Consider the following 23,676-nt stretch of genomic DNA (forward strand, 5'->3'; position numbering starts at 1 on the left):
TTGACAGAACTTTTGTAAAATGGCACAGTTATGGAACCTGTGCAGTGCATGTCAGATCATCACAGAGAGTTTCAATCAATTCCCACCAGTAGTTACTGCGAAAACACCTAAGTAATTCATACACAACCTAACCAAATTGGGATGTGGGAGGTAGAAAATGTCTAAGTAATAGCCCTTTGAAAAAGTTGAGGTAAATCTTATAACAAAGAAGACACCAAATATTATAAGATGGCATTCTAAAACATTACATTGCAACATCTGACATAATTGAGCCACGTCATGACTCCTGCACTATCTCATCTGAAAACTCTCGTAAACTAATGTATCCTACTTAAAATTAACTAGTGTTGTTTAACTGGTAACCCTTATCAGGCAGTAAAAAGTAATATAACGTGTAAATCATCTAAATTTGATGTGTTAAACCTACATCAGGAAGTGGCATGAATAATGTATTCCAATGTAGTCTAGTACTAAATAATTTTTGCTTAGATTGTTAAAAAGTATAATTGTTTGCCACTTCCGGTACCTCGGGTATATCATCAGGCTAGAGGTTTACTGTAATTACTTTACTTAAGACTTGAAACATTTTTTGTGAATATTTAAGTAACTACTAGTATGAATTTACAAACATAACAATTGATTATGCTTTCAGTCTGATGGGTTGGTTTATTATTCAATACCATGCATGCAGGTATTGATCCTTGAGTCAATGGTTTCAGATTACATATTATGGCACCCTTGACTAACTAAATCTTAAAAACTTCTGATAACAAAAATTGATCTTATTTTAACAAAGGCATTTAGAAATTGTTTTAAATCTAATTTATGATCTTGATATGAGTACCTGATACCGGATTACGTGTAACGGATTTTTCCGTTTAAAGTTTTATCCTAAATGTGAAAGGTGTTCCGAAATTTAAGGTGTCAGCCATTTTGTGGTTATTTGTGGTATATTAATTATTTTGGAAAAGTTTGAATTAATGGTAATAATCTTAATGAACTTAGATGCTTACATTTATTTGTTTTGAAATCTTAAGCCAAGAATGTGATATAATGCCAGGGCTCTCGTTTGGCAAAATTTGGGGCCCCATTCCCTCCTCAAAATAGTAATTTTTTTTTACCCCTATTTAAAAAAAATTCCCCCTCAAAAAAAAATGGCAAGCTGACAGAGGGATGACATCGACTGGTATGCGCCATGTACCGTTAACGGCACTTTATACGTACTGCAGTCCGATTCGGAAGCGTACAGGGCTTTCGGTAGATCCGAGGTTCTGGGTTTTGACCCGCAAAAAGCCCGAGAAAACTCGTATTTTGACCTGCACAAAAAAAAATGCTCTGTGTGTCGGCTTGACCCATGGAAATTTTCTTTGATGCGTCTTGAATGATTATTCGAAAGTTCTGCCCCTTGTCAATCAAAACCTCGGTGAATTTCAATATTGTTCACTCAGCACAAGCGGAGGTATGGCAGTAGGTGGAGCGCCGTATATTAATCAAGTACTGACAAATGTCAATCACATCATGCGCCGACTGACACGTGGTGTCTCGTGCTTTGTATTAAGTTATTATCAAAAGTGTTTATTGATCAATGTGTAAAAGTTAATTGATAAACAATGCCTAGCTAGAAGAGCAGCCTATTATTGTACTGATACTACTTTGTTCAAAGTATGGAAAAATTGATAATCTGTGTTACTAAGACAAAACTTGTATATGAACAACATCCGTTACTGAAAGGAGGGAGCCAATTTTCAACAATTTTATTTGAATAGGCAGTCAGTTGGCAAAACTTAGATTACTGAACAACAAATTTATTATTTTGTGTGCTTGACGCGATTATATCAGCGGTAGGCTGTTATGATATATAGCAATTTTTCTATAATTGCCAAGGCTTAGTTTGGGTAGAAACAAATAAAATATTCTTTTAATAAGCAGAAATTGTATGTATTGAATAGCTATGATGATAGAAAATATATTAAACACAGGAATTTGTTTTCAAGAATTAAACTCTAGCTTTCGTTTTCCTTATTTGTCACCCATTTTGCGACCGTGATTTTCGGACGTTTCTGTCATTTCCAACAACTTTTCTAGACGTGTTAATCTTAATGATAAGCCAATAAAAGTCTGCAGGTAATAAAAATATGACAAATGTTAGGCCATAATAAATTAATTCCTAGATTATCATCCCCGCCCACCCTCTTTTTTTTATGCCGCCCGACCTGTTTTATTTCTCTCTCTCAAAAAACAAAACAAAAAAAAAACAACCAAAAATGTACAAACCATGACAGGGTCCCGTATATTTGTTTTAATTCTGCTGCAAAATACTGTAGATAGATACCCCTGTATGATGCGCAGTTTTTTTTTTTGACCCACAGGACCAGCCCCGAATCGTGGGTGCGCATTATACACCTGTGGGTATAAACGAATTTCCAACTTCAGACAAATTTTATTTCCAATTTTCGCCATTTTGGTAAAGGGAAACTACTCTTCGCGTTTACTGTGTACGCTAAAATCTAAGATTGTCGTTACGTTCCGTAAAAGATCGAGTAGTTTAAATTTTTTCTTTGAAACAAAATTAATTTCTTATAAATTTAAAAGTATTTTGATGAAAGAAATATTAAAAATCACAAATATTAGGATATTTATAAAAGTAGGGATTATTTTAACTGAGATCAAACAGTGAACAACAAAACTGACACGAGGTGACAAGCTAATTGCCGATAATTACTGGCTATTTGATCATAGCAAAAAGACTATCACACCTTTTGTTACCGGTTTGAATTGAGATGCTCGTGTCATTTTGAATGATACCATTCTGAAATATTGAAACAGTTGCTTTCTATTTATCCAAAATATTTAATCAAAAACAAAAAAACAACAACAACAAATTTAACAATATTTTACTAGTTTTATCTTTTAGAAAACAAAGTTGGTTCATCAAAAATGCAGGTCGATCCAGCTCCTAAATAAAATGTTGAGTTGTTGTCTTGATGAATGTAATATGAGAGTGAAGAAGAAAGTCTACATTCAAGTTTGTTTTGAATTTATTCTGTTTTTGCCGTTTGTCTTGACTTGTACTCAGGGGTTTGATTTATGTATAACTAGCTGTCATTTTGAATAAATAAGGCTTGATTTTGTGAGTTTAAACTGAAATAAATCTCATGTTCCTGAAAAGAACCCTTCAGCTGAAATCCTAGGAGTCTGTATGTACACTTTAGCTTATTTCAAAAGTCAAAATCCCAAGTCCGGGGTCAAATGTAACCCCTGCGTAGAGTTGATTAAAAAATAAAAAATAAAAAGTAAAATTCTCCCCCCCCCCCTTTTTAAACAAAATTTGGATGATAATCTAGGAATTAATTTATTATGGCCTGACTGGTAATTTTGTGCTTTTATGAACTTTTCTTGAGTATTTTGTGACACTATAGCTCAAAGAAAACTATTTGATTTAGGATATATGTAGGTGGTCAGAAATGTTCTTATTACAGTGATAATGACAGTGTGACGTAAGGGTGAAACGATATATCACAATTCATTGTATCGTGATACCTTTGTCTGGCGATACGTGTATCGTATTATAGACCTCTTGCACGATACAGTGAAAAGTAAAAGCATTGAATGAAAACTTTCATAAAGTCAGTGTTAAAGATAGTAACTAAACAAATGTATCATTTATAATAGTTTCTTTAACTTTGATACAAAATTTCAAGTACTTTCCAAGTGTAGGAATTTTGTTTTTCCTGTTTCATTTTGTCACATGAATGCTCAATGTGTATGGCGATATGTAGCGTATTGTTGCATCTATATCACAATATGTATTGTATCGTGAGACTACCGTATCATTACACCCCTAGTGTGATGTGTGGTGCACCAGCCAAATATTTTAAGACTGATGATGTTAGTGATACTTAAACACCCAAGTCTAAAATTAAACGCAAGTTCAGGAATGAATGGGGTTTGTTTTCTTGTAGACTTGCATGGAGACTAATGTATGCTGCATAGTTTCTGTTTCTGGTTCCGTAAAAATGTTTATATTTGGCAAAATTCATACAGCATAGGGCTGTGGATCCTCGGACAAGTGGCGATACGATCCGATCCTTGAGTCGGGGCTGACGCTTCACAGATCGAACCACAGATCACCAGCAACAACTTATAATGATACAAACATGCAAGATTGTTATATATGTAAATGTTTTTTGTTATGGATTCTAAACTTTTTCATTTCTCATAGCTGCTCAATGTAACAGTTTTGACTTCTGTTTAATGTTTTGCTCATTAATTTAAGTAGTGAGTGGACTCCATACTTGCAGACAAATGATATATGACGTTGGTCATAATTTATATCACAATATTTTGTAGCAGTTTCGCATTTTTTGATAAGAAAATTTTATTTATTGGAAAGAAATGGTGTATTTAAATTTTTATTGAATTTAATTTCTTAAATGTGAATTGAATTTCTAAAATGATAAATGTTTATTCACTGTTTTGACCGATTTACATTAATTTTAGTTTGAATATAAGACCAATGTTAACTCTACCTATGATATTTGTTTACATTCGGCGCATAATTGACTTACATGTGCAAGAAAATTCATTAAAGATGTTTAATGTGGCTTTAATTTAGTTTTATTGATAGAATATTACATATTGCAGGCATTAATGAAAAAGATCGCGATCCAACAATCTCGACAATGACGAATATCCGTACTCGAACTTTTGGTCGAATTCGTGGATATCTGAGTACACGGATACTCATTACAGCCATAATACAGCAGAGTTTATAATTAACAGAATTCAGATTTGGGTCAGTAAAGTTGAAAAGAATGTTGTATTTGTCTGCATTTCTTCTTTAGAACGTTTGGTATTACTAAAATTCCCCTCCAAAGAAATTTTTTCAAAAATCCTGCGAAATACACCCCTTGCATCAAACCTGGCCCCAGTCCAAAAAAAGCAAACGAGAGCCCTGAAGGTTATTTCATTAGATAGTTGTAAGTTGAGGTGCCTTTTAAAATTAAATATAATATGTATGATGATTGCACAAAACTTATGTCACCATAAGGTCTTGGTTCCTTTCTTGAACCAGATTCCATTATGGGTTCCAGGATTATGGCCCCTGAACATGCTGAAAGGGCCAAAATTAGCTATTTTGACCTTGTCTGCACAATAGCAGCTTCATTTATGATTTTATTTTAACCAAACTTGCACACAACTTGTATCACCATAAGATCTCGATTCCTTTTTATTCGCCCGAAGGGACAACATATTATGTTATCACCTCGGTGTCCGTCTGTCTGTTGGTTAGGGTTGCGTACCGGTTCTCGATATGTATCGAATACCGGTATTCAGGGTTCGATCGATACATCGGATCGAACGTTCCTGTATCGATCAAAATATCAATCAAAAGCTAACTACATGGTAAATGGCCTCATTACTGCAGATACCTATGTACAATGCGCAGTTAATTTGACCCCCGGAACGTGGGTGTGCAGATTATACTCAGGTATAGACGATTTTCCAACTTCGAAACAAGTTTGTTTCCGCTGGTCGCCATTTTGGTAAAGGGAAACTACTCTCCGCGCTAACTGTCACCGCTAAAATATAAAATTGCCGTTACGTTCCGTAAAACATCGAATGGTTTAATTTTCTTTCAAACAAAATTAATTTCATATAAGTATTTTGATTAAGGAAATATTAATAAATCACAAAATTTATGATACTAATTAAAGATCGAGTATTATCTTTAACCGAGATCAAACTGTGAACAACAAAATCTACCCAGGTGACACTCTAATTGCCGGTAATTACTGGCTATTTGATCATAACAAAAAGACTATCACACCTGTTGTTATAGTTTGAATTGAGAAGCTCATGTCATTTGAAGAGAAACCATTCTGAAATATTGAATTAGCTGTTAGTTATTTCTTCAAAATAGTTAATTAAAAAAGGGTAAAACAACAATTCTAACATGCTTGCCTCTGTTTCCAAAATAAAAATGTATCCAAGTCCTGTGATTTTGTCTCAGAATAGACCGACCTTAAGAGTGATAAATTAATACTGGTAATAAAGTTCATATTGCATAACTATAATAGTCTTGTACTATGTTATTATTCCGTCAGAAAATATCATGATATATCGAATATCGATCATTTTGTATCTATACAAATATCGTATCGATCATTTTGACCGATACGCACCCCTACTGTTGGTTAGCAATTTCCCTTCCACTCTGTAACTCTTGAACCCCTTGAAGGATTTCAAAGAAACCTGACACAAATGTTCACCTCATTGAAACAATGTGCAGAGCGCATGTTTCGGATGGTTCACTTCAAGGTCAAGGTCACACTTAGGGGTCAAAGGTCATATGACTTTGTTTTGTGTGTATGCGTCGATTGCAGTGCTCTTGTTTTTATTTGGCAGATCCTTTTGTTCACTTACAATATTTTTTTTAATTACTTCCCTTTTATGTTACTATAAATAGCTTATTTAAGAAACTTTTTTATTATTGGCTGTAGGGAAAAACTGAGACCACTTTTCTGTGGTACAACATGGATGGTACCTCCAATATTCAGGTGTATTTTGACATATATCTGTACCTTGTAAGAATTTTTTTTAATTTTGGTTAAATTCTTCCCTTTTTAGCTCACCTGAGTTTTTGTGATCGCTCGATGTCCGGCGTCTGTCGTCTGTCTGTCGTCCGTCAACATTTAGCTTGTGTATGCGATAGAGGCTGTATTTTTCAACTTCATGAAATTTGGTCAGAATGATAACCTTGATGAAATCTAGGCCAGGTTCGAAAATGGGTCATTTGGGGTCAAAAACTAGGTCACTAGGTCAAATCAAGGAAAAACCTCGTGTATGCGATAGAGGCTGTATTTTTCAACTGATCTTCATGAAATTTGGTCAGAATGATTACCTTGATAAAATCTAGGCCGAGTTCGAAAATGGGTCATCTGGGGTAAAAAACTAGGTCACTAGGTCAAATCAAGGAAAAACCTTGTGTATGCGATAGAGGCTGTATTTTTCAACTGATCTTCATGAAATTTGGTCAGAATGATTACCTTGATAAAATCTAGGCCGAGTTCGAAAATGGGTCATCTGGGGTCAAAAACTAGGTCACTAGGTCAAATCAAGGAAAAACCTTGTGTATGTGATAGAGGCTGTATTTTTCAACTGATCTTCATGAAATTTGGTCAGAATGATTACCTTGATCAAATCTAGGCCGAGCTCGAAAATGGGTCATCTGGGGTCAAAAACTAGGTCACTAGGTCAAATCAAGGAAAAACCTTGTGCATGCGATAGAGGCTGTATTTTTCAATTGATCTTCATGAAATTTGGTCAGAATAATTACCTTGATGATATCTAGACCGAGTGCGGAAATGGGTCATCTGGGGTCAAAAACTAGGTCACTAAATGAAATCAAGGAAAAACCTTTTGTATGCGATAGAGGCTGTATTTTTCAAATGATCTTCATGAATTTTGGTCGGAATGATAACCTTAATGAAATCTAGGCCGAGTTTGAAAATTGGTCATCTGGGGTCAAAAACTAAACTAGGTCACTAGGTCAAATCAAGGAAAAACCTTGTGTATGCGATAGGGGCTGTATTTTTCAATTGATCTTCATGAATTTTGGTCAGAATGATTACCTTGATGGAATCTAGGCTGAGTTTGAAAATGGGTCATCTGGGGTCAAAAACTAGGTCACTAGGTCAAATCAAAGAAAAACCTTGTGTATGCGAAAGAGGCTGTATTTTTCAACTGATCTTCAGGAAATTTAGTCAGAATGATTACATTGATAAAATCTAGGCAGAGTTTGAAAATGGGTCATCTAGGGTCAAAAACTAGGTCACTAGGTCAAATCAAAGAAAAACATTGTGTATGCAATAGAGGCTGTGTTTTTGAATTGATCTTCATGAAATTTGATCAGAGTGATTGCCTTGATGAAGTCTAGGTTGAGTTTGAATATGGTTTATCTGAGATCAAAAACTAGGTCACTAGGTCAAATTAAGGAAAAACCTTGTGTATGCAATAGAGGCTGTATTTTTCAACTGATCTTCATGAAATTTGGTCAGAATGATAACCTTGATAAAATCTAGGCTGAGTTAGAAAATGGGTCATCTGGGGTCAAAAACTAGGTCATTAGGTCAAATTAAAGAAAAACCTTGTGTATGCGATAGAGGCTGTATTTTTCAATTGATCTTCATTAAATTTGGTTAGAATGATTTCCTTGATAAAATCTAGGTCAAGTTTGAACATGGGTCATCTAGGGTCAAAAACTAGGTCACTAGGTCAAATTAAAGAAAAATCTTGTGTATGCGATAGAGACTATTTTTCAGTTGATCTTTATGAAATTTGGTCAAGATGATTGCCTTAATGAAATCTAGGTTGACTTTGAATATGGGTCATCTGGGGTCAGAAACTAGGTCACTTGGTCAAATCAAAGAAAAAACTTGTGTATGTGATAGAGGCTGTATTTTTCAATTGATCTTTATGAATTTTGGTCAGAATGATTGCCTTGATAAAATCTAGGTCGAATTTGAACATGGGTCATCTAGGGTTAAAAACTAGGTCACTAGGTCATATCTAAGAAAATGCTTGTTTAAGAGACCAATTTTTTGGTCCAATCTTAATGAAAATTGGTCAGAATATTTGTTTCGATGAAATCACTAGGTCAAGCATGTTTTACACTGTTATGGTGACTTGTTTCTTAGGTGAGCGACCTAGGGCCATCTTGGCCCTCTTGTTCGTTCCTGTCCTTTGGACTTAGATTTTTGGTTGCGGGTTTATCCCGCTACCAAAGTTAAGTGTATTTCTGACAATCATGTAGCATCTTTATTTGATTCCAAATCACATCCAAAGGATATTCATGTGCTACACAAAGTAGTCCCATTCATGAACAATGCGGATGAACTATCAATGATCAAGCAGTTTTTATTCATCCTCTATCCATTCACAAAGACCATTTAGATTATATAAGATCTATAAATGATTAAGTATTTCAGCCCATGGTTACATCACTGACTTCCAGCTGTTCATGTAAGGTCTGGCAGAGTTTATCTTAGATATGAGGCACATTAGTATTTGTTTCTTATACATGTATATTTATAGATTGGCATTTAAAATGAAAATAAATCTAGCAAAACTCGCAACCACCAGACATCTCAAGGCTTTGATTTTCTGAGGACTTAGATTTTTTTTCTGAGGACTTAGATTTATTTTTAATTTCTTCCCTTTGTTGTTCCTGTCCTTTGGGCTTCATCAGTCAAAATTTTGCTCCTGACCTCCTCTGATGTAATCCTTCAGGCATGAAACTACTGGCCTGATTTGAAAATAATTTTATTTGAAGTAACTTTAAGAAAATTTCAACTATATTTTCTCATAATTCTTTTGATTGATCTTATGATTTTTTGACCTTTTTGTCCTTAAGTGCAATGATAACAGATGAGCGATATAGGGCCATTTTGGCCCTCTTGTTATAAAAACTAGTCAGTGATCCATTTATTAGCTCACCTGTCACATAGTGACAAGGTGAGCTTTTGCGATCACCCTTCGTCCGTCGTCAGTTTATGCATCCGTCCGTCCGTCAACAATTTCTTGTCTGCACAATAGTGGTTTCATTTATGATTTTATTTTAACCAAACTTGCACACAACTTGTATCACCATAAGATCTTGGTTTCTTTCTTTAACTGGCCAGATCCCATTATGGGTTCCAGAGTTATGGCCCCTATTTTGACCTTGTCTGCACAATAGCAGCTTTATTTATGATTTGATTTTTACCCAACTTGCACACAACTTGAATCACCATAAGGTCTTGGTTCCTTTCTTGAACTGGCCAGATTCCATTATGGGTTCCAGAGTTATGGCCCCTGAAAGGCCCAAAGTGAGTTATTTTGACATTGTCTGCACAATAGCAGCTTTGTTTATGATTTGATTTTTACCAAACCTGCACACAAGTTGTATCACTATAAGATCTTGGTTCCTTTCTTGAACTGGTCAGATTCCATTATGGGTTCCAGAGTTATGGCACCTGAAAGGGTCAAAATTAACTATTTTGACCTCATCTGCACAATAGCAGCTTCATTTATGATTTGATTTTAACCAAACTTGCACAAGACTTGTGTCACCATAAGATCTTGGTTCCTTTCTTAAACTAGCCAGATCCCATTATGGGTTCCAGAGTTATGGCCCTTGATAGGGCTGGAATTAGCTATTTTGACCTTCGTCTGTACAATAGCAGCTTCATTTATGATTTGAATTTAATCAAACTTGCACACAACTTTTGTCACCATTAGATCTTGGTTCCTTTCTGGAACCAGCCAGATCCTGTACTAGTAATGGGTTCCAGAATTATGGCCCCTGAAAGAGGCAAAATTGGCTATTTTGACCTTGTCTGCACAATAGCAGCTTCATTAGCTCATCAGATTTTTTGAAAAAAAAATGATGAGTTATTGTCATCACTAAGTCTTTATCGGTGTCGGCGTCAGCGTCTGCGTCAGCATTGCCTGGTTAAGTTTTATGTTTAGGTCAGCTTTTCTCCTAAACTATCAAAGCTATTGCTTTGAAACTTGCAACAATTGTTCACCATCATAAGCTGACCCTGTACAGCAAGAAACATAACTCCATCCTGCTTTTTGCAAGATTTATGGCCCCTTTTGTACTTAGAAAATATCAGATTTTTTGGTTAAGTTTTAAAATTTATGTGTATGCCAACTTTTCTCCTAAACTATCAAAGCTATTGCTTTAAAACTTGCAACACTTGTTCATCATCATAATCTGACCCTGTACATCAAGAAACATAACTCCATCCTGCTTTTTGCAAGAATTATTGTCCCTTTTGGACTTAGAAAATCAGTTTTCTTGGTTAAGTTTTATGTTTAGGTCAGCTTTTCTCCTAAACTATCAAAGCTATTGCTTTAAAACTTGCAACACTTGTTCACCATCATAAGTTGACCCTGTACAGCAAGAAACATAACTCCATCCTGCTTTTTGCAAGTTTTATGGCCCCTTTTGGACTTAGAAAATAGATTTCTTGGTTAAGTTTTATGTTTAGGTCAACTTTTTCTCTTAAACTATCAAAACTATTGCTTTGAAACTTGCAACACTTGTTCACCATCATAATTAGCTGACCCTGTACAGCAAGAAACATAGCTCCATCCTGCTTTTTGCAATAATTATTGCCCCCTTTGGACTTAGAAATTCAGTTTTCTTGGTTGAGTTATGTTTATGTCAGCTTTTCTCCTAAACTATCAAAGCTATTGTTTTAAAACTTGCAACAGTTTTTCACCATCATAAGCGGACGCTGTACATCAAGAGACTTAACTCTATCCTGCTTTTTGCAAGAATGATGGCCCATTTTAGACTTAGAAAATCATGGGTAAGACAGTCCCGGCTGTACAATTTCCAGGGTGTCCCTGGAAGTTAGGCTGGAATTCCATGGAAAATGAGTGATTTTCCAGGGATTTTGATAGACCCTGGAACTTTATACAAGGAATCTTGAAAAACACGGAAAATAGATTCCAGCATAGCATGAAATTAACCTGGAAACCCCTGGAAGCCCTGGAATTATACCCGGAAAGTTGGAACTTAGTCTTTTTTGTAGGCTGGAAAAGGCACGGAAAATACTTAGAAAATTTACCACTTGTATAAAATGAGAATGGAATGAACTTAGAAAAAATATCTGTCTTTTTGTTAGCACTGCTGTAAAACTTTGTGTAGTTATTTAGAGCAAATGATTACTTTGAAAGACATTTTAAGTCTGTGAACATGTAAAATGTTATAGATCTAAACATTTCTTTTTCTCATTTAGGCCTAAAAAAAAAAATTCTTTGTTTCCGGTAACATGCTCAAAAAAATTAGGGTAGGTAGGTCGGAATTTTTTTTTTTTTTGGAAATTTTTTTTATTAAGGCAGACTTTTCAGAAATTATTTTTTTGTCAAAAAATGATTACAAATAAGGGGGTTATGCCTTTAGAGCATCAGTAAGTTGATTTCTAACATCACTGGCCATGTTTAATGCATAAAAAGTGCAGTTTTGCATCTTTTTGTTAAAAAGTTGAAAAAAATATTCTCCAAGGCCATAAAAACATTTAGGGTCGGGCCAAAAATTTAGGGTAGGTCGGGATACCGGAAACAAACAATTTTTTTTTTACGCCTTATGCTTAAAATTATGCTACACAGTTTTGGCTCAAAGGATATATTGTAGCTCTCAGTCTTAGCTTTAAAACATGATTAATGTTAAAAAGTGCATTATGAAAAAAGAAAACATAACGAAATTGCTACAAGATTTATCATTATATTATCTGTGCAAGTACAAAGACTATCTTTCTAAAGCTTCCACAGTCTCAAAAACTAACACATTAGATGAAAAATTCCAGTATTCACACACAAAAAGCACTAGTATTATCAAAACAACACTTCAACAGTGCTGAAAACAACACAATTACACTATTTCAGTGTTTCTATGTTTGAAACTGCTATATCATCTGAGAAATAGAGACTATGATTTTGGGCAGTTTACTTAGTTAGACAGAGTCACAATTTATAAAGGTTCATTTATAGGGAATTCTAACAGTAAGACCTAAAGATGACTGTTCTAAACAGGGTTATACTATATACAGGGGACTACTGCTGCATGTCAGTCTATCATTGTACATTAAATGTTGACACTGTTCAGTCTGTTTCATGATGATTTGGGAGCATTGCCAAACTGACTTTGTCTTTCACTTCAACAACTACCAGAGGTTCTCGCAGACATGCAGTTTTCACTACTGTTGGCTTATCAACATGCATCTTCTGAATATGTGGTACCCTGTTTGTTAACACAGGTCCTGTCAGGTTGACAATTTGTCCAGAGGCAAAAACCTGTCCACTTTCCATATCCAACAGGTACCTTTTGACCTGTATTGCTGTTTCATTATGCATCATTATAGTGTAAGAGTTCTGTTTTTTTCACCTTCTTTGTTTCACTGCTGTACATCCATTGTGAATTACTTTTGATGAGGCTTTAAATTTATTTGGTCGGAGTATGATAGTTCTTTATTTAGAAACTCAGATTCTATTTTGGTAAGAGTTTTTACAGGTTCTGCCTTAATAACATGACACCGTTTTGCATTTGCATTCCTCTGTTTTGGTTTCAAACTTACTATTTCTTGTAAAGTGTCCCTAACATACGAATCATTGGGTAATTCTTCTAGCTTTCTTTTGACTTGCTTTTGTGCATGCATGTTCCAAAATACATCTTTGCAAACATTTCCAGTCCCGTGAATAGTATTCATTATTCCCCCATTAAATGATTCATATGGAAAACATGACCAACACCACAGTGGCCCCCACTTTTCCACAACCATTGTCAAATGTAACAGGTTATGAACATTCATGCTCATAAATTGCGGTCCATACAGAGTTTGCACATTTCTAACAAATGCATGAAGTAAGGTCTGAGCTGGAGATAATTGTTGCACTGTTATACCTTCTCCTAGCAAAATGTATATTCCTTCAGCTAAACAAGAGAAATGGATCAAATAAGTACATGGAAGGTAAGGTTCTAAACATGGAATTGAAAAAAAAAGAAGCCAATTGCGAAGTTCTGAAGCTTTCCAATTGAAGTAGGTTTTTGTGATTGCTCTTGCTCTACGATGGATAAAGTATGGTGGTTTGATGTTTTGAAGAATTTTGTCTATGTCCTTTATGTGTTGTCCAATATACCAGGGTTCTTTTGCAAATTTTGGTTCAAACCAGAGTTCTAAAAACTTTTTTGTTACTCCAACTTAAGTGCTCCGTGCATATAGTCTATGACCACATTGTTGATTAACGAAAAATATGTTAAGTACAAAAACTAATTTCACCATAGAATCCCAATTCTCCTTTTCCAGTTGTCCGTGCTTTTTTTGCATCAGCCTGTATACTTTCATCTGTTCGTAGTTGGGTTGCCTCTTCATACTGATACGAGCGGCAGTGACCTGCTCCACTTGGCACCGACTCTCCTTTCTGTAGACAGTAGAGGCAACCGAACTCACCATTGTGATGAGTCATATGCAACACATATGCACGGGCCTATAGGTCCATAGTCAGTATTACCAACATAGCTTTGGACTGGATTTTCAAGTCGTTGATAAAAAACTCAAACCCCTCATTGTAAAGCCTGTTGAGGTCTTGCACCAGTGGCTTTAAAAAGGAAATCATATTTGGTTTTCCTGGCCCCTGCCATATTCCCCAAAGTATCATGTTTCTTTGTAGGAAACGCTCTTTGGTGGCAGTTCATTCACTAGGAAATACACAGGCCACAGGGAAACTGCCGAACTCTGAAATAATGCCACACCATCTGTAAACATTGACAAAGTAATGTTATGTCCCTCATTTAAGAAACCTCCAGGTTCTTTCAGTTTTTTGTATTCTGTTCCCGATTTGAGGTCGGAAATAACATCGGAGTCTGGAATATTTCGACTTTCTTCTATTTTTTCCCAAATCCTAGGTCTTTCAAGCAGCTCTCTCAACTGACTTTCAATATTTGCAGTGACAAAATACTGCTTCTTTTCCCGAGATGAACTCTTGCACCCAGGTGTTTGACACAGTTCTTCCCTATTTTGTGATAACTTTTTACATACCCCACAGTAAATAATGTAATTTAGATAATTCTTGTCAAAACCACAATGCTTCTTATAGAGTTTTCACTGAAGTCACAGCAGTGTTTGCCTTCGGAATATGTAACTGAATTATTTTCAGCAGGTCAGTCATCGCAACATTAGAGAGGTTGTGCCTTGTTGCAAAAGCTCCAATAGCCATTATGTGTTCTGACTTTGTAATTTCACTAGCTTGCACATGACTGCGAGGAGAGAACACATACAATGGGGGATCATTAGTAGTGGATGCTTCACAACTATCTGTTGTTGTCTGAATGCTTTGGTTTTCAAACTCCTCCTCAGAACTTTCAACATACACGCTTTCTTCTGGGTCACTGTTCACTTCACTGTCTAAACTCATGTCACTGTCACTCTCTATGTTTTCAACTGACTCACTACACAAAACATCTTTAGCTGCACAAGCAGGTTCTGTATCTTCAGTGGGCATATGTTCATCATGGTCACTAAAAAATATATACATTTTGTATTATATAAAATATGTATCACTAAACTTTTAAAGCTCTAAAACATAAACGAAAAGCAAATATGTTTCTAGAAATAAGGTTGAGTTGCCTTATTCTTATCAAGTTTCTATATATAAATGGAACAATAAATATGGAAGAATTTGACAAAATTCAATAAAATCCAACCTAGGGTAAAGAAGAAGAGCTACGTCCAGCACTCGCCCTGTAAGCGAGGGGTCCCGGGTTCAAGCCCCGGACTGATTGCACATTATTCTCACCCTGTGACATTTGGCGCCCAACATGGCCCGTGGCATGCTTGCTTGGTCAGTCTTACTATGCTTGCAATATTATGTACCTCCGGAATTCGAGGACAAATTTCCAGTTTGTAGGGGTGTATGTCACAGTACGGACTTGGTCACATTAGTGGGGAAGATTTGTCAGGCAGCAGGTTAGCTCGGTCGGTAGAGCACTCGCCTGTAAGTGCAAGCAGGGGGTCCTGGGTTGGAGCCCCAGACTGACTGCACATTATTCTCACCCTGTGACATTTCCTTCCTTTCTACCTGTCTATCCTACCCTATTTTTTAATGAAACCACAGAATTATATTGTTTTGGCCTAAGTCGAAAAAGGGCCATAACTTATATCAAATTCAACTTGGTTATTTAAACATATTTCTGTAGGTTTGACGACTAGGAAGGTTTTGTGTGAAGTTTTAGTCAAAATGACTCGAATATATGTAACTTACTATTCTTCAAAAGGTTGCAGAATTAGCTATATCCCGCTGTTTGTTTGTCATTACGATCATCTTTTTTTTTTCTATCGTAGCCTACACTCAAGCAAGGACTAGACTTCTATTATCAAATCTTACACAAAATTTGCAGCACAATTACCTTCAGCACTATAATGGTCTTTTGGTGTCCTACCGTGCACGCTTTTAGTTGAGCCTATTATTATGTATATTTCACTTTTGCTTGCATTTAAAAGCTTTTGCTCCTCCTTGTTGGATTGCATGTAAATGACGCCATCTTAGAATTACGGAAAATACCGAATCTGTTTACGAACTTTCCCGATGGACCACGGATGCTGATTTACGCTGATTTACCGTTTAATGATGTACAAGTTTTTTACTAAAATTAAGGGACAATTAAGCAACACTGCATAAATCATTAAGTCATTTAAGCCTTTTAAAACGTGTCTTTTGACTTGATAAAAAAATGTAATATAAAAGCCAAAGCGAAAATGACTGGTCTTCGTTTCTAAGAAAAAATGCCCACTTGCTGATAAGCAAAACGGCGGAAACTGACTTGACAGTTACATTGTTTAGGCGCAAATTTGAAAGACACACCAGAAAACAGTCCAGAAAATTTGAAAAATGGAAATAGCAATGGTTGTATGGATTGATGATAAACCAATGACAAGTGGAATAATTCGATTAACAGAGATACGTTCTCCTCGAAAGGAGTTAAAAGAATGCAAAGAAGGGGAAATAGTTCTAGCGAAGTGCTGCGGATTCACGGGGAATCATCAGTGCCTTTTGGCAAGAATCGGAGGTGAGTCTCTGACATGTTTTCAGCTATTTTTGACACGTTTTCGGCTATTTTTAGCTCACCTGTCACATAGTGACAAGGTGAGCTTTTGTGATCACCCTTCGTCCGTCGTCCGTCGTCAGTGCGTCCGTCCGTCCCTCAACAATTTCTTGTTTCATTTATGATTTTATTTTAACCAAACTTGCACACAACTTGTATCACCATAAGATCACGGTTCCTTTCTTGAACTGGCCAGATCCCATTATGGGTTCCAGAGTTATGGCCCCTGAAAGGGCCAAAATTAGCTATTTTGACCTTGTCTGCACAATAGCAGCTTTATTTATGATTTGAATTTTACCAAATTGGCACACAACTTGTATCACCATAAGATCTTGGTTCCTTTCTTGAACTGGCTAGATTCCATTATGGGTTCCAGAGTTATGGCCCCTGAAAGGGCCAGAATTAGCTATTTTGACCTTGTCTGCACAATAGCAGCTTCATTTATGATTTTATTTTAACCAAACTTGCACACAACTTGTATCACTATAAGATCTTGGTTCCTTTCTTGAACTGGCGAGATTCCTTTATGGGTTCCAGAGTGATGGCCCCTGAAAGGGCAAAAATTAGCTATTTTGACCTTGTCTGCACAATAGCAGCTTCGTTTATGATTTGATTTTAACCAAACTTGCACACAACTTATTTCACCACAAGGTCTTGCTTCCTTTCTTCTACTGGCCAGATTCCGTCTTGGGTTCCAGAGTTATGGCCCCTTAAAGGTCCAAAATTGGCTATTTTGGCTTTTGCAGCCATATAGAGACTTCATTTATGGTTTATTTGATACAAACTTCCAAAATATCTTCAACAACAATAAATCTTAGATTCCATGACAAATCAGATCCAATCATATGTTCTCCAGAGTTATTTTATATCTGATTACCTCCCCTGATCGTAATCAAAATGGATTTATATCAGTAAGTACTTACAGGACTTATTTGAAATTTCATTATTGTTATAAGTTTGACTGAGACAATCAGGGTAGATAACTATGGACTGATTTTATGTCAAATTACCTCCCTTTATTTCAAATTAAAATTGTTATATCTCCACAACTAATGAAGATACTGATCTGAAATTTATTTATGTCAACAGATTTATTTGGCAGATCCTTCTTTTGTCCACTTACAATATTATTTTTTTTAATTACTTCCCTTTTACGTTACTATAAATAGCTTATTTTAGTAACTTTTTTATTATTGGCCGTAGGGAAAACACGAGACCAGTTTTCTGTGGTACAACATGGATGATACCTCCAATTTTTAGGTGTATTTTAACATATCTATACCTTGTAAGATTTTTTTTTCTTTTTGGTTAAATTCCTTCCCTTTGTTGTTCCTGTCCTTTGGACTTAGATATTTTTTCTGAGGACCTTCTTGTCCTCAAGTGCAATGATAACAGGTGAGCGATATAGGGCCATCATGGCCCTCTTGTTATTACTATTTCAGTTTGTCGTGCTTTAAGCTTTAAATAACAGGATCCCAGATAATCTTTAACGTCAAAAGATGCACGCCAAGTGTTTATGCAAACTCGCAGGCGTTCTTTCCAGTATAGCCTAGGCTATTTTATGTTTATATGACTAAAACATAGTTGAAAAAGACGTTAAACCCGAACACACACACACACACACACGATTACCTGCATTGAAAATAAATTGTGAATGGAAATGGTTCTAATTCAATAATTCATAGCACTTCCTTTAATGTTTATTTTACACAATGTTTTGTGGGCAAAAATCGAACATAGTTGAGTACGAACGAGTAACTATCGTCGTCGCTTAAGTTAATGCAAAAAAAAGAAAGCTTTTGACAAAATTCTTTCGGAGAATTTGTGTACACCAGTTATAAAGCAACGTTATTTTCAATATAATTTTACAATTTACAAATGTATATCATATGGAATATAATTGATAAAAAATTCTAATTCAGTTTTCTCGGCAGTTGTTTACAAAAGTGCACAAGCAACGCAAACTTTTATATCTGTAGTGTGTGTGTGTGTATTCAGGTTTAATGTCTTTTTCAACAATTTTTCAGTCATATAAACGACAGTGTCTACTTTTAGCAGTGAGCACAATGCCCAACTTCATAGTGCTGCCTCACTGGAATATCACACCGCATGACATGATACCCCACCCAGTCACATTATACTGACACTGGCCCGGGCTGACCAGTCCTAGCACTACCCTCTTAATGCTGAGCGCCAAGCAAGGAAGCTATTAGTACCATTTTTTACGTCTTTGGTATGACCAGCCGGGGATCGAACCCACGTACGACCTCCCGCACTCGAAGCGGACGCTCAACCACTAGGCTACCGAAGCGTGGCTTGAAATCAAATAAAAATCTAAAAGCAGGTTCATAAAAGTCTAAAGGCAGGTTGATTGCCAGACTGATACTAGACTAGAGGGAAGTATTTGTAAACGTGTAGTAATAGTTACAGCAATGTATGAGTTAAACTTGAGGCCTCGTACCGATTTCTAACTGAATAAGGATTGTATTTCGATCCCAAGACATATCAATCCCAAATTCCCCAATTTAAAGAAAGAGACAATTCAGACCCTAGACATTTCGGTGTCCAGACGTTTCCCCCCCCCCCCCCAAGACAGTTCCTCCGAAGACATTTCCTCCGAAGACATTTTCCCCCAATTTTGGGGGGGTGGGGAGGGAATTGTCTCAGCTTTTAGGACGTTTCACCCCCAAATTCATTTAAAGTATTAAAAGATAATGCAGCAGTTGTTTTTAAAAAAATGTGTTTATAAGAAAAATGCCAAAATTTGGTAAGGAGACAGGTTACGTTTATCAGCAAAACATAAAGGAAAATATTAATAAAGATCAATATATAATAACTGCCATTGATGTTTGAAAGTTAAAAAGAAATTAAAAAGACTTTAAGTTTGTTAAAATTATCCAAGTTTTAATATTAATAATGATTAGTATGAATTGGGAAAAAATACCAATTACTCATTATTTAGCCCATGGTGGTTGTAAGGTACCTTAAATAGATATATATATTATATATATATGTTTGCACTCATTAAAAAGTTTTGTTTTTGAAGTTTGCTAAAGTGAAATATTGATTACACAAATTGATTTCTTTTATGTTTCTTTGACGTGTATACCTCCTGAAAATGGTAGGATTTTTGGGTACTCTAGTCTTAGTCAAATATTTGTTACCCGATATTCCATTAACATCATTAAATTTTAGAGTTGCATCACTTACACTTTAAATAGATGTTATGATCTGCTTTTCAATGGGAAAAATATAAAGAAGAAATTCATCACTTAACGTTCCCAGTTAAATTCTGTGACCTATTATTATATTTGAAGATGATTTTATTTACAAGAAGTACTTGATAATAAAATTTACTTTTCTTTCAGAAATTTATAATATAATCTAAAGATTAAATGAAGTCTTCAATCTAAATTAAATGTTTGATTGGATTATCTCACATAATAAATGTGGCATTTATCACCTTCAGTAATTACCAGTAATTACCATTTAACACCTTATTAAGTGATTAATTACCATTTAACACCTTATTAAGTGATTGCAGTGGATCCTTTTCTGTAAGATTCATCAAGGGAATTGTCAGTACAATTTGTTTACACTCAAATATTACTTTGAGAAATATCAATTAAATTGAAAGTTATATATTTCCCTGTTCATATGTTTCTGCTTAGTCGTTCATTTTTAAAATTCTAATTGCAAAATATTCAGTATTTAGAAATACATTACTCCTTTCTGAAAAGAATTAACATATTCAAAAAGAAGTTTTCCCCTGTGCGAAAAGGAGTTTTCTGTATAATGGCATCAACTGTTACACTAGGATATTTTCCTGTCATATTAGGGTTATTATTTTTGTGTCTAAGATAATTTTGCTGACATTAGAATTTTATTGTAGTTTTCATATTATTACCAAAAAGCGTCAAGTCAGTAATTTAAAAAAATATAACAGTACTCCTTTTCATGAAAAAATTTTTATTTGTGATTTAACTATTTTAGTAATATTGTGTTGAAAAAAAGCATTATATTCAGTATGCAGAAAAATATAACTCCTTTTCGCATAGCATTTCTATATAAAAATACCAATTACTCATTATTTAGACCATGATTACATTGTTAGTTATCCAATATATATTTCAAGTAAAAACTCATTTATTATATAATTATGTTCTAAGTTAACAGATCAGAATAAAAAAAAAAATTTTGTTTCACTCATTTCATGAATGTAAAAATCATCGGGGACATTAACAATATATTCGAGGCTCATAAGAAAATTATTGATATGATTCAATTCTTACAAATTAATGAATCAAATTCCCAAAATGTGTAGGCTGATCAAGATCTACACTGGTTGCAAAGGCAGAATCAATCATGCCCAGCATGAGAAGGGTCAAGCTATTTGCTATTTTTCCATATTTGTTAGTCCCGTACGAAGTGTGACGCCTGGTCACCACACGGAAACCAGGCGTAAACTTTACAAGAACCAGGCGTAACTGCAGTATCAAAGGAATCATATGAACCAGGCGTAAACCAGGTGTAAATTGAGGCGTAATATGCAAATGAGTACGCCAGGCGTAAAAAATTACGGGCGTAAACCAGACCAGGCGTAAAACAGACCAGGCGTAATCCTGAATCCTGGCAAAGGGAAGTTACTAATGTTTGCTGGATATTTTTGGTTGGCATCTGTTTGCTGCTTATGGCTGTAAAGAAATAAGGACAACATTTTCTACCAATTATAACACGATCCGTAGCAGTTGCCATATAAACATATAGCTAAATCACCTAAACATCAATCTACGATAAAATATAGCTGTTCTATGCCAGTATTAGTTTTTTTTATATTCAATGTCTCTCCATAAAAAATGAATAAGTTGGGTTTTACAGCAACCAACACAAAAAGATCATGTATCACCAAAAAAAAAATTTAATTGATCAAAGTTTACTGTAAAGCATATCTAAAAATATCTAAAACCATAAAAGTAAAAAGGTATATATATGTATTTAATACTTCCACATTGGATACATGTATGCATGCACTGTGCGTACAATAGTATAATCTAGGCTACGTGGTACAATAGCGTGCAAAACATCCAACAGGGGTGCAATGGGGAGTTACTTGAGTCATGGAAACCCACAGCAATTAACCATAATGCAGAGAAGCTGGGGAAATAAGAGAATTAATGAAGGATTCTTAATGACATAAAGTACAAATATTTTCAATTGAGTAAGTAACCCAGGAAGAGTTTACTATATATACAATTTATAGGCAAGAAAATAAAATAAGTATTGTTTTCCACAATTGACATATGAATAATGAGTACATTAATTATCAGAACTTCTTTCCACAAGAGGAAAAATGCTTCAATATTGAACCTGGAATCCTAAAGCTTATCGAAACAAAATAAAAGCTTTTTAGGGCAGGTAATACTGATAATGTTGGCATAATCAAGGCATCATCCCCTATATGGAATGAATGTATATATGTTATATCCACCTCATCCTCAACCCCTAATGGTGATTGCAACTTATAGATATGATTTATAACATTGATATTATTACTTTTCTTTTTTATTATTTTCTGACTGTGTCACTGCTTTGTATGACATATAAGGGTCCTTTAACTGTGTGTCCCTGGTGACTGTATCATAAATGTCCAAAACTTTTATCTACATCATTCAATATAAAAAATATCTCCTGCAAATTGGTTTGTAGCCATAAATATCATAACCATTAAACACCTGTGTGTTTAATCACAGGTGTTAATTTAATCAAAAGGTGTAAATCACACCTTTTGATAATTTAAGTGCTAAACTAAGGCAGTTCACATTTTTAGCTCGACTATTCAAAGAATAGTCTAGCTATTTTACTCACCCTGGCGTCGGCGTCGGCGTCGGCGTCACATCTTGGTTAAGTTTTTGCATGCAAGTACATACAGCCATCAATTAATGGCATATAGCTTTGAAACTTATTTTTTCTTTTTCTAGGTCAATTACCAACCTCTCTGGGTCAAGTCCCATAACTCTGACATGTATTTTGAGCAAATTATGCCCCCTTTTGGACTTCGAAAATTTTGGTTAAAGTTTTACATGCAAGTTACTATCTCCAAAACTAATGCAGATATTGATTTGAAACTTCACATGTGTCTTCGGGGTTATAAAACTAGTTGATAGCAGCAAGTCCCATAACTCTGACCTTCCTTTTTGCCAAATTATGCCCCCTTTTGGACTTAGAAAATTCTGGTTAAAGTTTTGTGTGCAAGTACATACAGCTATTTCTAAAAGGCGTATAGATTTGAAACTTATTTTTTCTTTTTCTAGATCAATTACCAACCTCACTGGGTCAAGTCCCGTAACTCTGACATGTATTTTGAGCAAATTATGCCCCCTTTTAGACTTAGAAAATTTTGGTTAAAGTTTTACATGCAAGTTACTATCTCCAAAACTAATGCAGATATTGATTTGAAACTTCACATGTGTCTTCGGGGTTATAAAACTAGTTGATAGCAGCAAGTCCCATAACTCTGACCTTCATTTTGGCCAAATTATGCCTCCTTTTGGACTTAAAAAATTCTGGTTAAAGTTTTGCGTGCAAGTACATACAGCTATTACTAAAAGGCATATAGATTTGAAACTTATTTTTTCTTTTTCTAGATCATTTACTAACCTCACTGGATCAAGTCCCATAACTCTTACATGTATTTTGAGCAAATTATTCCCCTTTTTGGACTTGGAAAATCCTGGTTAAAGTTTTGCGTGCAAGTACATACAGCAATTACTAAAAGGCATATAGATTTGAAACTTATTTTTTCTTTTTCTAGATCAATTACCAACCTCACTTGGTCAAGTCCCATAACTCTGGCATGTATTTTGGGCAAATTATGCCCCCTTTTGGACTTTGAAAATTCTGGTTAAAGTTTTACATGCAAGTTTCTTTCTCTAAAACTATTGCAGATATTGAATTGAAACTTCACATGTGCCTTTGGGGTTATAAAACTAGTTGATAGCAGCAAGTCCCATAACTGATATGCA

General features: G+C 35.1%; 2 protein-coding genes across 3 annotated transcripts in view; one reads left to right on the forward strand and one right to left on the reverse strand.

Annotated features, from left to right (window-relative positions):
* Positions 1-916: 916 nt before the first annotated feature.
* Positions 917-23,676, forward strand: part of LOC128554200 (uncharacterized) — a 34,226-nt gene continuing 11,466 nt past the window's right edge. The window contains exons 1-2 of one of the 2 annotated variants that reach the window (XM_053535447.1): positions 917-983; positions 16,393-16,618. In XM_053535447.1, coding sequence (XP_053391422.1) covers positions 16,441-16,618 — 178 coding nt within the window. In that variant the 5' untranslated portion in view covers positions 917-983; positions 16,393-16,440. Of the gene's footprint in view, positions 984-15,815; positions 16,619-23,676 lie in introns of those variants that run through there. The other variant, XM_053535448.1, reaches the window with a different exon arrangement.
* On the reverse strand, positions 14,208-15,615 carry LOC128554203 (NF-kappa-B-activating protein-like). The gene is made up of 3 exons (XM_053535450.1): positions 15,545-15,615; positions 14,831-15,070; positions 14,208-14,565 (listed from the first exon to the last, which is right to left on the reverse strand). The coding sequence occupies exons 1-3, from the start codon at positions 15,613-15,615 to the stop codon at positions 14,208-14,210; spliced, it is 669 nt and encodes a 222-aa protein (XP_053391425.1).

This window comes from Mercenaria mercenaria, unplaced genomic scaffold (assembly GCF_021730395.1).
Source record: "Mercenaria mercenaria strain notata unplaced genomic scaffold, MADL_Memer_1 contig_4821, whole genome shotgun sequence".
Taxonomy (NCBI): domain Eukaryota; kingdom Metazoa; phylum Mollusca; class Bivalvia; order Venerida; family Veneridae; genus Mercenaria; species Mercenaria mercenaria.

Coding starts and splice junctions, on each gene's coding strand:
- LOC128554203 (XM_053535450.1), bottom strand. CDS start 15,615: ATGTCACAGGGTGAGAATAATGTGCAGTCAGTCTGGGGCTCCAACCCA. Junction 15,071..15,544: donor CCCCCTGCTTGCACTTACAG/GCGAGTGCTCTA, acceptor TATATTTTTTAG/TGACCATGATGAACATATGC. Junction 14,566..14,830: donor ACTACTAATGATCCCCCATT/GTATGTGTTCTC, acceptor ATCACAAAATAG/GGAAGAACTGTGTCAAACAC.